The sequence below is a fragment of the Siphateles boraxobius genome, unplaced genomic scaffold (genome assembly GCF_051911475.1).
Source record: "Siphateles boraxobius isolate OS27281-9 unplaced genomic scaffold, OSU_SipBor_1 138, whole genome shotgun sequence".
NCBI lineage: Eukaryota > Metazoa > Chordata > Actinopteri > Cypriniformes > Leuciscidae > Siphateles > Siphateles boraxobius.
In genome coordinates, this window is record NW_027508742.1 from 55001 (window position 1) to 71034 (window position 16034).

Below are 16034 nucleotides of genomic sequence, written 5' to 3' on the forward strand. Positions count from 1 at the left end.
CAGCGGCACAGGAAGCTCTTTACAGACCTCAGGATCAGGTTCAGGACTGTAATGTGGTTCAGGTCCAGGTTTTCAGGATTGTGATGTGGTTCAAGTCCAGGTTTCAGGATTGTGATGTGGTTCAGGTCCAGGTTTTCAGGATTGTGATGTGGTTCAGGTCCAGGTTTCAGGATTGTGATGAGGTTCAGGTCCAGGTTTTAGGATTGTGATGTGGTTCAGGTCCAGGTTTTCAGGATTGTGATGTGGTTCAGGTCCAGGTTTCAGGATTGTGATGAGGTTCAGGTCCAGGTTTTAGGATTGTGATGTGGTTCAGGTCCAGGTTTTCAGGATTGTGATGAGGTTCAGGTCCAGGTTTTCAGGATTGTGATGTGGTTCAGGTCCAGGTTTCAGGATTGTGATGTGGTTCAGGTCCAGGTTTTAGGATTGTGATGTGGTTCAGGTCCAGGTTTTAGGATTGTGATGTGGTTCAGGTCCAGGTTTTCAGGATTGTGATGAGGTTCAGGTCCAGGTTTTCAGGATTGTGATGTGGTTCAGGTCCAGGTTTCAGGATTGTGATGTGGTTCAGGTCCAGGTTTCAGGATTGTGATGTGGTTCAGGTCCAGGTTTTAGGATTGTGATGCGGTTCAGGTCCAGGTTTTCAGGATTGTGATGAGGTTCAGGTCCAGGTTTCAGGGTTGTCATGTGGTTCAGCTTCATGTTTTCAGGATTGTGATGTGGTTCAAGTCCAGGTTTCAGGATTGTGATGTGGTTCAGGTCCAGGTTTTAGGATTGTGATGTGGTTCAGGTCCAGGTTTTTGGATTGTGATGTGGTTCAGATCCAGGTTTCAGGATTGTGATGTGGTTCAGGTCCAGGTTTTAGGATTGTGATGTGGTTCAGGTCCAGGTTTCAGGATTGTGATGGGGTTCAGGTCCAGGTTTTCAGGATTTTGATGTGGTTCAGGTCCAGGTTTCAGGATTGTGATGTGGTTCAGGTCCAGGTTTCAGGATTGTGATGTGGTTCAGGTCCAGGTTTCAGGATTGTGATGTGGTTCAGGTCCAGGTTTCAGGATTGTGATGTGGTTCAGGTCCAGGTTTTCAGGATTGTGATGGGGTTCAGGTCCAGGTTTTAGGATTGTGATTAGGGATGCACCGATACCGATACCAGTATCGGTATCGGGCCCGATACCAAGCTCATGTACTTGTACTCGTACTCGTAAAAATACCCCGATACCAAAGACCGATACCTCACGTATATCCTTAGCTTATATTTCTTAATTCTTATGAACACTCTTCCTGCAGTTATAGTGTTGCTAGATTTAATTGTACACTCTAATATTTCACTTTACACTTTCGGCTGTGATTACATTGTTACTCAGTGTTATGTTAAACATTTGTTCTGTGATTTCTTTGGCACCTTATGACAAATTTGATTGTCTTGTTGTCTGTGATTTCTTTAGCACTTTGACAACTTTGTGACAGGCAGGTAAAAATTACATTCATTATGTCCTTGGTTTTGCCCTTTGGAGGTTATTGGACACTGTGAAATTTGGGCTTTGAAAATTTGTGATAAGCACAATAAGAATTATTTATTTTTTTAAGTTTATTTAAGTTGTTGAAAATAAATATGCTGATTTGTTCATTAGTCTCATTGTGTTGTTCTTAGAAAATTGCCACATAAAACGAGAACCCCCCCAGTACAACAGGCATCGGTATCGGTATCGGCGAGTACCAGGAAAAAAATATCGGTACTCGTACTCGACCCTTAAAAAGTGGTATCGGTGCATCCCTAATTGTGATGTGGTTCAGGTCCAGGTTTCAGGATTGTGATGTGGTTCAGGTCCAGGTTTTCAGGATTTTGATGTGGTTCAGGTCCAGGTTTCAGGATTGTGATGTGGTTCAGGTCCAGGTTTTCAGGATTTTGATGTGGTTCAGGTCCAGGTTTTCAGGATTGTGATGTGGTTCAGGTCCAGGTTTCAGGATTGTGATGAGATTCAGGTCCAGGTTTTAGGATTGTGATGTGGTTCAAGTCCAGGTTTCAGGATTGTGATGAGGTTCAGGTCCAGGTTTTAGAATTGTGATGTGGTTCAGGTCAAGGTTTCAGGATTGTCATGTGGTTCAGCTTCATGTTTTCAGGATTGTGATGTGGTTCAAGTCCAGGTTTCAGGATTGTGATGTGGTTCAGGTCCAGGTTTTAGGATTGTGATGTGGTTCAGGTCCAGGTTTTAGGATTGTGATGTGGTTCAGGTCCAGGTTTTAGGATTGTGATGTGGTTCAGGTCCAGGTTTTTGGATTGTGATGTGGTTCAGATCCAGGTTTCAGGATTGTGATGTGGTTCAGGTCCAGGTTTCAGGATTGTGATGTGGTTCAGGTCCAGGTTTCAGGAATGTGATGTGGTTCAGGTCCAGGTTTTAGGATTGTGAGGTGATTCAGGTCCAGGTTTCAGGATTGTGATGTGGTTCAGGTCCAGGTTTCAGGATTGTGATGTGGTTCAGGTCCAGGTTTTAGGATTGTGATGTGGTTTCTGCAGGTCTGCTGGTTCTGCCGTCAGGACGGGCCGCTCTCAGCTGCTGTAGAAGAGACTTTAGCAACGGATCGACAGCCTTTCAGCTGAGCACCACTCCTGATCCGACCTGCAAAACACACTGGAGCGCTGATGTGAGTCTGACACATGACATGAAATCACATTATTAGGGCATAAAAAGCCAAAATTATGAGATAAAAAGTGGAGACGGAGACGGACTTTTGATTTGTACATATATGTACATATATACCCCCTCTACATATATTTAACATTTATGTGCATATACGGGAAAATATATGCACTTACATGAAAACGGACATTTTTGCTATATTTTGAAATATATGTTTCATATATGTCTGTGTTTTATATATATGAATTTTGCATATATTCTCATATAGGCAGCAGACATACATGGGCACTGACATTATATATGTAATTTACATATATTGACATACATTACATTTCTGTATGGGTAAAGGCAACTTAGACACTTATAAGGCACACGCAAACATAACATGAATCTGTTGACTCTTTGAATAAAACTCAAACAAAATAGTCCATATAGAGAAAGTTGAAGAGTAAGTCTGTTCAAGCAAAATATAAATAACAAAGATAATACTCAACAGTTCTGTCTCAGTCATTTTCTGCTTTGGGGTAGGTAAGCAATTCAAAGTCTGGATGAAAAAACAATGTCCCCAAAAAGAGAAAAAATTATGAATCCACTGGTTCGAGGCCCCACAAAAAAACAGGTTATCCTCCAGTTGGAAAAAGTCCCCAGAGTTTAACGTAGCAACAGTAACTAAGGAGGGCGGGGCTTAGCGAAGGGTCAATTGTTTCAGTCAGCTAGTGATTTAATGAGCATGAATCAGTGTTTATTATGAAGAGGTTGAGGGTGATCACATGACTGTGTGTGTGTGTGTGTGTGTGTGTGTGTGTGTGTGTGTGTGTGTGTGTGTGTGTGTGTGCGTGTGTGTGCGTGTGTGTGTCTGCGTGTGTGTGTCTGCGCGTGTGTGTCTGCGTGTGTGTGCGTGCGTGCGTGCGTGCGTGTGTGTGTTTGTGTGTGTGTGTGTGTGTGTGTGTGTGTAGGATATAATGGTGGTGGATGAGACTGGAGAGACGGATTCGACACGAGTTCATCACGCAGTGTCCCACACACTCGTTCTGAAAGGGAATTACACGAAGGTTATTTGCCAGATGGATTGTCTGGAGGTCAGGAATTCTGAACTGTCCATCATATCAATGATGTGTGAGCTAAAATATTATAAATCACGTCTTCATCATTCTTCTCTCTGCAGGAGTCTGTGATGCTCCATTGTAAAGGTGAGTGCTAAACTATTTTACTCTATAAAAATAATATTTTACCGTTCAAAAGAGTCTCTTCTGCTCATTATTACTGTGTTTATTTGATCAGAAATACAGTAAAACAGTGAAATATGATTCCAATGTAAATCAGCTGTTCCCTTTCGAAAGCTACAATCGATGCTGCGCTGCTCAGCGCATTGGGAACGTCTTTAATCGTGACCAGCTGTGAATATTGTGTGTAACACGTCGATAGAATTGACCCGGAGGTAATATAGCCTCGGTCGATGACGTCATCGGCGCGCACCCGCAACACGAGGCTATAAATAGATGAGCCGCAGGTGCATCGTCAGGTCTTTTGTCTTCAGACCATTCTGTGCATGTGTGAACGCAAACACCCTCTCTATCTCTCATCTGTTCTCAGATCTTTGTTAGGAGTTAGTTTTGTCAGGCAGTGTGCAGAAAATTTCTCATTTCTCAAAATCTTTTTCTCTCACGCTACATTAAAGAGTTTTTGAAAGTAAAAAAGAGGAGAAATGAGCCAACACCCGTCCCATGTCTGAGCTGGATACACACGATTACTGTTTTGTTTGTTTGGGGGAAGAGCACGCGGTTCTGGCTATAGAGAATGGCGGGTGCGAGCATTGTGACCAGCTCACGGTTAAGATGCTTCGCTCCCGTCTGAACTATTTCCAGTCCACACCCGCATTATCATCGTGGGGCTCTCGTATGGATCTGCATGACGAGCAAGAGACGGGTGCGTCCCTTTCGCTTGCTGCGTCACCAGATCCACGCATCCCTTCTCGTGATCTCGAAGCGCGCTCCGGTGCTTCTTCGACTCGAGATGCCTCGGGTTGAAGAGAGGCTCGCGAGCTATCTCTCTCCCGAATCGGCATCTTCGATAAAGAAACCTACCCTCCCCACTAAACCCTGTCGTGTTACATCATCTTTAGTGGGAAAAGCTTATCAAGCTGCAGGTCAGGCTGGTGCTGCGCTGCACACTATGGCAGTGTTACAGGCGTACCAGGCTGACCTGCTGAAGGATCTGAGTGCAGGCAGTACGATCGACGAAGAATCTTTTTCTGAGCTTCGTCGTGCAACAGATTTGTCTCTTCGTGCGACCAAGCAGACGGCCCGTGCTATCGGCCGTTCAATGTCTGCTTTGGTTAGCACGGAGAGGCATCTGTGTCTTAATCTGACAGGGATTGAGGAAAAAGATTCGTTTATTTCTTATTGGCTCTCCTATCTCTCCATCTGGGCTGTTTGGTGACTCAGTGAACACCGTTGTCACCCGATTTAAGGAGGTTAAGAAACACGAGGAAGCGTTTGTCCAGTTTCTTCCCCGTCGCACTCAAGGGGAGGGGCCGTCTGCCACCCAGCCCCGCCCCGGTCCTTCAAAACCTAGGGAGGTAAAGAAGCAGAGCGTAGTGGACCGTGCTCCCCCTCGCAGGGATTGGGGACAGGTTCGCCGTGCTCAGCAACCTCCCAAGCCAGACCTCAGGGCTATCATTAACAGAAAGAAGAAGTCCTGATGGTCTGGCGCCCAATCTGGTGGGGGTAGCCCCCCACGGAATGGGGCGCATGCAAGATCTTTTCGCCCCTTCCCGTTACCCTCACAAAACCTCTCCATCCCCGCCACCTCTCGTGCTTCGGGGGGCAGCGGTTTCCAGCGAAATGTTGGCTGTTCTGTTGTTTCCTGCCGTCATTCAGGACACGGAACATCCAACATCCCCTCAAAAGGAAGTATTAAAATTTATACCACTCTCAGAAAGTCTGGCAGCGTGGAAACTTCTGCCAGGCATTTTTGCGTGGGTATTAAGCACAGTACAGATAGGATACAGAATCCAATTTATTCGTCGTCCTCCACATTTCAACGGCGTGGTCTTCACTTCCGTGAAACCGGAGCTGATGCATGTACTGTCACAAGAGCTGCAAACCCTTCTGAGCAAAGAGGCCATAGAACATGTTCCTCCCCCAGAGAGAGAGTCAGGCTATTACAGCAGATACTTCCTGGTTCCCAAAAAGGATGGGGGGGTGCGTCCAATCTTAGATCTTCGAGGCTTAAACCGTACAGTCAAAGCGCTCAAGTTCAAGATGTTAACTGTCAAGACGGTCGTGACGCAAATTCAACATCACGATTGGTTCGTCACGATCGATTTGAAGGACGCTTATTTTCACATAGAAATATTGCCACAACACAGGAAATTCCTGAGGTTCGCTTTCGGGGGCGAAGCGTACCAGTTTCGGGTTCTTCCATTCGGCCTGGCCTTGTCACCCCGCACATACACGAAATGCATGGATGCAGCACTGGCTCCATTACGACTCCAGGGCATTCGCATTTTGAATTACATCGACGATTGGTTGATACTAGCACAATCGCGAGAGATGGCGCTCCAACACAGAGACATCGTGTTAGCTCATCTAGTTGCTCTAGGGTTGAGATTCAACACCAAGAAAAGTGTTCTTTCTCCTGCCCAGAGAACGACTTATCTCGGGATTGTTTGGGATTCGGTCACGATGCGGGCACAAATGTCTCCCGCTCGAATCGAGACCATTCGGCAGACCATGAGCAAAGTCAGGCTAGGCCAAGAACTCACTGTTCGTCAGTACCAAAAAATGTTGGGTTTCATGGCGTCAGCATCCACGGTGATTCCTCTGGGGCTGTTGCACATGAGACCATTTCAGTTGCCGCTAAAAGCCAGAGGGTTTCATCCAAGAGCCAATCCTCAAAGGCACATAAAAGTGACGTGCCGCGGGCTTCGTACACTATCTCTGTGGGTCAGACCCCGGTTCCTCGCCTTGGGTCCCACTCTAGGGGCGCCGTGTCGTCGCAGACTGCTAACGACGGACGCCTCCCTGATGGGCTGGGGAGCGGTCTTAGATGGCCGTCCAGCTCAAGGGGAATGGGGCGGTCATCAGCTCGATTGGCACATCAATTGCCTCGAGTTGATGTCCGTATTTCTGGCTCTGAAATATTTTCTCCATCAATTGAGGGGCTGTCATGTCCTAGTGCGGGTGGACAACACAGCAGCAGTCTCTTATATAAATCACCAGGGGGGTCTGCGCTCACGCAATCTGAACAGAATAGCGTGGCAGATTTTTCTCTGGGCCCAAGACAAGTTCCTGTCACTTAGGGCAGTATACATTCCAGGGCATTTGAATGTGGGAGCAGATTTACTGTCCAGACAGACACTACCGACAGGGGAATGGAAACTCCACCCGGAAGTAGTGAAACAGATTTGGACCAAATTTAACAAAGCAGAGGTGGACCTCTTCGCCTCCCAGCAGACAGCGCAATGTCCCCTTTACTTCTCTCTGAGTCACCCAGCTCCGTTGGGTCTGGATGCGATGGCGCACTCATGGCCCAAGATGCGCCTGTATGCGTTTCCTCCAGTTTCTTTGCTCCCGGGAGTTCTAGCCAGAGTTCGCCAACAAGGCTCTTGCCTCTTGCTGATAGCGCCACGTTGGCCGAACAGAGTGTGGTTCTCGGAGATAATATCTCTCCTCGACGGCTCGCCTTGGGCGATTCCGGAGAGGAGGGACCTTCTGTCTCAGGCGGAGGGCACGATATTCCATCCCAGGCCCGACCTGTGGAATCTTCATGTTTGGCCCCTGATGGGAACCAACTGAGGGACACTGGGCTTTCGCCTGCTGTTATTGAGACTATTCTGAGTGCCAGGGCTTCCTCCACTAGACAAAGTTATGCCAGTAAATGGGGTGTTTTTGAAAGGTGGTGTGTTGTACACAATGTAGATCCAGTCAACTGCCAGGTTGCTTCAGTTCTGGACTTCATGCAAGAGAAATTATCAACAGGCGCATGCCCTGCTACTCTTAAGGTTTATGTGGCCGCTCTTTCGGCTTGCCACGCCTTAGTTGACGGGGCACCGCACGGGAGACATCCTCTGCTCTCTCACTTCCTTCGTGGGGCCAGGCGACTGAGGCCTCCAGTAAAAACCAAGATCCCTTCGTGGGATTTAGCTATAGTCCTCGAGGGTCTGGTTGAAACCCCCTTTGAACCTATAGAGTCAGCGTCTGATAAACTTCTGACTCTAAAAATGGTTTTTCTAATGGCAATAACTTCCTTGAAGAGAATTGGGGATATGCAGGCTCTGTCTATCTCTCCATCCTGCTTAGACTTTGCCCCAGGAATGGTGAAAGTGATTTTGCATCCTCATCCTGATTACCTGCCTAAGGTTCCATTTTCGTCTATACATCCGGTCATTCTAGAAGCCTTCTGTCCTCCACCATTTACAACGCCGGAGCAGGAGAAATCTCATAGACTGTGTCCAGTCCGTGCTCTTCAGGCTTACATCCACCGCACTAGCCAGTGGCGTAAGTCAGAGCAATTATTCGTCTGTTATGGTGGTAGTAACAGAGGAGGAGCTGCTACCAAGCAGACCATGTCTCATTGGGTCAGGGATGCAATTTCTTTGGCTTATGAGGCGCGCGGTCAAGCTTCGCCTGTAGGTCTCAGAGCTCACTCTACCAGGGGGGTCGCTTCTTCTAGTGCTTTGGCGAGGGGTGCCCCCCTACAACAGATTTGTGATGCGGCAGGTTGGTCCTCTCCGCACACATTCATAAGGTTTTATAGTTTGGATGTTCATGCCACTCCGGGCTCTCATGTCCTTGAGTCAACATCACAGGCTAGTGTCTGAGGCCTTCTTGCGTTCTTGTGAGCACATGCACAACCGTTGGGGTCCAGACATGTTCAAGCACGGCGGCGTGGGTATTCTCGTTCCCAATGCGCTGAGCAGCGCAGCATCGATTGTAGCTTTCAAAAGGGAACGATCTCGGTTACTTCACTGTAACCTTGTTCCCTGAGAAAGCGGAACGAGATGCTGCGCTGCTTTGCCGTGCTGAAGATGTCCCAGGACTGCTCTTCAGACAAAATATCCTGACGATGCACCTGCGGCTCATCTATTTATAGCCTCGTGTTGCGGGTGCGCGCCGATGACGTCATCGACCGAGGCTATATTACCTCCGGGTCAATTCTATCGACGTGTTACACACAATATTCACAGCTGGTCACGATTAAAGACGTTCCCAATGCGCTGAGCAGCGCAGCATCTCGTTCCGCTTTCTCAGGGAACGAGGTTACAGTGAAGTAACCGAGATCGTTTTCTATGTGAATATATAGTAAAGTGTAATTTATTCCTGTGATCAAAGCTGAATTTTCAGCATCATTACTCCAGTCTTCAGTGTCACATGATCCTTCAGAAATCACTATAATATACTGTATATTATACACACTGTATATAAATTTATGATTATTATCAATGTTGAAAACAGTTCATATTTTTGTGGAAACAAAATTATTTTTCATGATTCTTTGATGAATAGAACAGCATTTATTTGAAATAGAATCTTTTGCAACATAAATGTCTGTCACTTTTGATCCATTTATGGTAGTCCATCATAAGAGTAACATATCATATTATAGGTATTTAATTAGATTAATAATCTGTTGTTTTTTAATTTTACACACACATATTCCTTGTGTGTGCAAGCACACTTGGCAATAAAGCTCTTTCTGATTCTGATTCTGATTGTTTAAGACGTATAAGTCTTTACAGTAGATGAAGTGATTGATCAGTGTTTTCTGTTCCATCAGATCTCTGTCGTTCTCCAGGTGAGTCTGATACACACCGTTCACTCATAAACATGCAGTTATTATAAACACAGACACAAAAACACACTTAACAATCAAAACAATGTGGTTATGAAATGATAAAGCAATAGATCTGTTGAACATCAGCAGTCAGTGTTTATTGTCTGTGTTTTTCAGCTGAATTGCAGCACAGTAATAGCACTGTGAACAGGAGCACTTCTGCTGGCGTCTTCATCATCTTCATCTTCATCTTCTTCATCTTCACCTTTTAAACGAGTGAGCAGAAACGAGAGAGAGAGAGAGAGAGAGAGAGAGAGAGAGAGAGAGAGAGAGAGAGAGAGAGAGAGAGAGAGAGAGATGATATACAGTAATAACAGTTATATACGTGACATTCACTGATGTAAAGCGTCTCTGTTTCAGGTCTGTAGTTTCACAGTGAAGACTCGAGATCCTGTGCCGTGGAGGTCAAACACAGAGATCATAATATATATATATATATATATATTTTAAATTGTTATAATTTATAATAGATTATTATTTCTCATATGGATTTAAATGCTTTATAAAACATTATATTATACTGTACAGTACTGTACTGTACTGTACTGTAAACTGATTATATATAGTTTTTACATTTGAGGAAAATGTTTTTAACTACATTGGTCACAAATTTAATGTAAAAAGTCAAACATGAAAAATGAGTCAGGAGTTAGTTTAGTTTTATCCTGGTCATATGAATGTAATCTACTGTGTGTAAAGAGGATTGTAAGCAGCGCTCATCCATGTTACGAGATGGCGTACAAGAATAGGGAATGAGATGAGGGATTTTATTTTACTTTTTATTCTTTGTATTTTTATAGCTTGCTGAAGAAACCAGAGATGCTTATGTCTTGAAAAAGCAGCAAAATGTAATTCTTCTTCATAAAGGGTGAAGATATGTTTTGAAACCGAGAGGACTAACATGTCTGATGTAATGTTTATGGAAGAATGTATTATATTTGTGAGCGATTAAGATAATAATCCAAAGTATTCTTTTCTAATCTTTATTCATATTGATGATCTTTCCCTATAATTAATCATGTACTTTCCTAATAAGGCAGAGAAAGGTTCTATTGTCTGTGAGCTTGTGTTATCTGTGTTATGAGTAACAGAGATATAAAGAGAGATCACTCTCACATTCTCCTGACTGACTGTGGGCTAAATAAAACATTATAATCATTGATTGAACATTTGTCTCTTATTCACAATTGTTTATTTGCCACAACAGTTTCTAGAAGAAAATAGCGTCATAGGTTCAGCTTAAGTAAGTTCAGTGAGGTTTCATTATTGTTTATTCCGGCTGACTACATCATGCGTTGTGGTCGTGTCTAGGTGCAGGTCCTCCATCTGATCTGGATACGGCCCGGATCCGGCTGACTACATCATACGTTGTGGTCGTGTCTAGGTGCAGGTCCTCCATCTGATCTGGATACGGCCCGGATCCGGCTGACTACACCATGTGTTGTGGTCGTGTCTAGGTGCAGGTCCTCCATCTGATCTGGTTACGGCCCTGAACCGGCTGACTACATCATGCGTTGTGGTCGTGTCTAGGTGCAGGTCCTCCATCTGATCTGGATACGGCCCGGATCCGGCTGACTACATCATGCGTTGTGGTTGTGTCTAGGCGCAGGTCCTCCATCTGATCTGGATACGGCCCAGATCCGGCTGACTACATCATGCGTTGTGGTCGTGTCTAGGCGCGGGTCCACCATCTGATCTGGATACGGCCCGGATCCGGCTGACTACATCATGCGTTGTGGTCGTGTCTAGGCGCGGGTCCACCATCTGATCTGGTTACGGCCCAGATCCGGCTGACTACATCATGTGTTGTGGTCGTGTCTAGGTGCAGGTCCTCCATCTGATCTGGTTACGGCCCAGATCCGGCTGACTACATCATGTGTTGTGGTCGTGTCTAGGCGCGGGTCCACCATCTGATCTGGATACGGCCCGGATCCGGCTGACTACATCATGAGTTGTGGTCGTGTCTAGGCGCAGGTCCTCCAGCTGATCTGGATCCGGCCCGGATCCGGCTGACTACATCATGCATTGTGGTCGTGTCTAGGTGCAGGTCCTCCATCTGATCTGGATACGGCCCGGATCCGGCTGACTACATCATGCGTTGTGGTCGTGTCTAGGCGCGGGTCCACCATCTGATCTGGTTACGGCCCAGATCCGGCTGACTACATCATGCGTTGTGGTCGTGTCTAGGTGCAGGTCCACCATCTGATCTGGATACGGCCCGGATCCGGCTGACTACATCATGAGTTGTGGTCGTGTCTAGGCGCAGGTCCTCCATATGATCTGGATACGGCCCGGATCCGGCTGACTACATCATGAGTTGTGGTCGTGTCTAGGCGCAGGTCCTCCATATGATCTGGATACGGCCCGGATCCGGCTGAGTACATCATGAGTTGTGGTCGTGTCTAGGCGCAGGTCCTCCATATGATCTGGATACAGTGAAAGTGAAACCAAATTTTTTTTTTATTGAATTTATTTAATTTATTGAATCATTTTAATGTATTATTACAATCATTTTTTAACTGACTGTAATATTATGAAATTGAATAAATTTGCTGTGAACCTGAATTTGTTCCTCACTGAAAATCCATCACTCGTCAGCCACTTATCCTGCGTACAGGGTCTCGGGGGGCTGGAGCCAATCCCAGCTCACATTGGGCCTAAAGCGGGGTACACCCTGGACAGGGTCTCGGGGGGCTGGAGCCAATCCCAGCTCACATTGGGCCAAAAGCGGGGTACACCCTGGACAGGGTCTCGGGGGGCTGGAGCCAATCCCAGCTCACATTGGGCCGAAAGCGGGGTACACCCTGGACAGGGTCTCGGGGGACTGAAGCCAATCCCAGCTCACATTGGGCCGAAAGCGGGGTACACCCTGGACAGGGTCTCGGGGGACTGGAGCCAATCCCAGCTCACATTGGGCCGAAAGCGGGGTACATCCTGAACAGGGTCTCGGGGGGCTGGAGCCAATCCCAGCTCACATCGGGCGGAAAGCGGGGTACACCCTGGACAGGGTCTCGGGGGGCTGGAGCCAATCCCAGCTCACATCGGGCGGAAAGCGGGGTACACCCTGGACAGGGTCTCGGGGGGCTGGAGCCAATCCCAGCTCACATCAGGCGGAAAGCGGGGTACACCCTGGACAGGGTCTCGGGGGGCTGGAGCCAATCCCAGCTCACATCAGGCGGAAAGCGGGGTACACCCTGGACAGGGTCTCGGGGGACTGGAGCCAATCCCAGCTCACATTGGGCCGAAAGCGGGGTACACCCTGGACAGGGTCTCGGGGGACTGGAGCCAATCCCAGCTCACATTGGGCCGAAAGCGGGGTAATTCCTGGACAGGGTCTCGAGGGGCTGGAGCCAATCCCAGCTCACATCGGGCGGAAAGCGGGATACACCCTGGACAGGGTCTCGGGGGACTGGAGCCAATCCCAGCTCACATTGGGCCGAAAGCGGGGTACACCCTGGACAGGGTCTCGGGGGACTGGAGCCAATCCCAGCTCACATCGGGCGGAAGGCGGGGTACACCCTGGACAGGGTCTCGGGGGGCTGGAGCCAATCCCAGCTCACATCGGGTGGAAAGCGGGGTACACCCTGGACAGGGTCTCGGGGGGCTGGAGCCAATCCCAGCTCACATCAGGCGGAAAGCGGGGTACATCCTGGACAGGGTCTCGGGGGACTGGAGCCAATCCCAGCTCACATTGGGCCGAAAGCGGGGTACACCCTGGACAGGGTCTCGGGGGGCTGGAGCCAATCCCAGCTCACATCAGGCGGAAAGCGGGGTACACCCTGGACAGGGTCTCGGGGGGCTGGAGCCAATCCCAGCTCACATCAGGCGGAAAGCGGGGTACACCCTGGACAGGGTCTCGGGGGGCTGGAGCCAATCCCAGCTCACATCGGGCCGGAAAGCGGGGTACACCCTGGACAGGGTCTCGGGGGACTGGAGCCAATCCCAGCTCACATCAGGCGGAAAGCGGGGTACACCCTGGACAGGATCTCGGGGGACTGGAGCCAATCCCAGCTCACATCAGGCGGAAAGCGGGGTACACCCTGGACAGGGTCTCGGGGGACTGGAGCCAATCCCAGCTCACATCAGGCGGAAAGCGGGGTACACCCTGGACAGGGTCTCGGGGGACTGGAGCCAATCCCAGCTCACATCGGGCGGAAAGCGGGGTACACCCTGGACAGGGTCTCGGGGGACTGGAGCCAATCCCAGCTCACATCGGGCGGAAAGCGGGGTACACCCTGGACAGGTCGCCAGTCCATCGCAGGATGTTTCAGTCTTGCTTTAGTTGTTTCTAAAGACTCAAGTTGAGTTCGACGGGTCATTCCACCAGCAGAGAACAGTCCCGGAAAAGAGACTTTGTGCCTTTTTTTTATCGATAAAAACTTTTTTGAAACAAATTTGGAAAACAACTTGATTAGATATTGTCACGGTGTGGTGTGTGCAGAAGAAGGCGCAGTCCAAAAGTTCTAATGCAAATCTTTTACTAACAATTAACTTCAGGCAGGTCAATACACACGCTAAACTGAACTTACAATAACAATATAACCACCAATTCAGCGTTGTTTGTGTTTGTTGTTTGTACTATTTGTGCATACTTTTTGCGCATCTACATTAAAAATAACGAACGTGAGAGCGCAAACATGTGAACGGGCCTAAAGGAAATTAGGAGAATACTGCTTGTGTGTTTTTCTGTTTTCTGGCCTTAGCATACACATTAGAGTAAATTAGTTAGAGTTTTGCAGATTAACTTTTATACACTTCTTTTTTTTCACAGCAAAATTTTTCCTTTTCTTTATACAAAAAAGATTATATAAAGCTGGCCCCATGCTCTTCTGGTGTGAACCTCACCTTTATTACATGGTAAGTTATTTTTTTGTAACACTCACATACAGTAATGTATAACTAACTATTATTGATTACTGAACTTTCCTTTTCTTTCTCTTTCAGTGACGTGAATGTGGGAGTGCAGGCAGTGTGTTGCAAAGGAGAGTTGTAGGTACAAATTACTTAAGCATTATAAACTACACCATTGTTTAGGAAGCGGCAATCATTATGTTTGTGTATATTTAAATTGTCCATGCACATTTAAGACATGGGCAGGACTTAAAACCCACGTGTATAGAGTTCACCCATTACATTCTACACAGACAGCAACATGCTCATGTACTTTTCGATGTGAGATATGTGAGCGTTCTAACCCTTTCCACAGAAAAATATTTTTTTCTACACATTGCAACACATTTGAAAAATAATGAGACCGTAAGTTGTGTATTTTTAGGTTGCTCTTTCAAGACAAATATTTCAGTACATTTTATTCACACAAAAAAAGAAAGCATAATTTACACTCACAAAAAGATTTTAAAGCAGGTTTAACTGTGTTTGCAGACTCAGCACATAGCTCTGAAGATGTAAATGCTGGATGTTCTACTGATGTGTCATATACTGAAGTTAGTACTGAGTCGGTGTCAGAAAGTGATGATCTTGCTGTTGTCAATTTGCCCAAATTAATTGAGCAGAAAATAGCTGTAATATTGTTGAAATTGGAACATATATATCATATTCCTGCCAGAGTTTTAGACAAATTGTTGAAAGAATTGCATATTTTGTTAAGCGATGCTTGTACGCCACTCACAAAACGTACTCTTACAGACATTTTCAAAAGCCATAACCTCCAAATCACTCAAGCTGTAATTGAAGATCTTGCCAAATCCATTTGTGTTGCTAACCCTGTGGCTCAAATTGTAGGGAAGTATGGACCACTTGCTACCTCCTTTAAAAGAAAACAATTCTACAAACTAAATTTTAAAGTTGTAGAGCCTGCAGAGTATTTTCTATCTGTACATCAAAGGAGGTCATTTCAGTATATTTCAATACTAGAGTTATTGCAGGAAATATTAAGTCACAGTCACATATTGGATAGAGTGATAAAGGAACAAACAGCTAAAGAAAATACTGAGGATTTGTGTGGTGGTCAAAGTGTGTACAAGTCTTTTCGAGATGGCAAGCATTACACTACTAATGACTTTCTAGCTACTCAAGAACTGAGGATCTTAATTACGCTCTACATTGATGATTTTGAGGTTTGCAATCCTCTCGGGACCTCACGCAAAAACACAAACTTTGTGGTGTATTTGGATCTTAGACAATTTACCACCAGGCTCTCATTCGGCTCTTTCATCCATTTATTTAGCAGCGCTTTGTAAAAGTGAAGATATAAAAACTTTTGGATTTGAAAAAGTGTTGGAACCGCTGCTGAAAGATTTGGTCATCTTGGAGCAACGTGGTGTGTATATTGCTCAGTTAAATTAATGTGTTAAAGGCACTGTCACTTGTGTAATAGCTGACAACCTAGGAGCTCATGGACTTGGAGGTTTTATAGAAAGTTTTTCTGCAGAATATATATGCAGGTTTTGTATTGCTAAGAAATCAGAAATTCAGTCATTGACTGCTGGTGCATTTGAGTGTCGAACACAGGGACTTCACGAAGCACATTTAAAATCTGCCCTGGAAACTGAAAAGGCGTGTTGTGGTGTTAAACGAGATTATGTTTTAAGTAAGAATCTTAATCAT

General features: G+C 46.3%; 1 protein-coding gene across 1 annotated transcript in view; it reads left to right on the forward strand.

Moving 5' to 3' along the window:
* LOC143738106 (uncharacterized) overlaps nucleotides 1–3862 on the forward strand; it is a 4633-nt gene extending 771 nt beyond the window's left edge. The window contains exons 2-4 of the mRNA XM_077230024.1: nucleotides 2507–2634; nucleotides 3587–3709; nucleotides 3796–3862. Coding sequence (XP_077086139.1) covers nucleotides 2507–2634; nucleotides 3587–3709; nucleotides 3796–3831 — 287 coding nt within the window. The 3' untranslated portion in view covers nucleotides 3832–3862. The remainder of the gene's footprint in view (nucleotides 1–2506; nucleotides 2635–3586; nucleotides 3710–3795) is intronic.
* Nucleotides 3863–16034: the final 12172 nt, after the last annotated feature.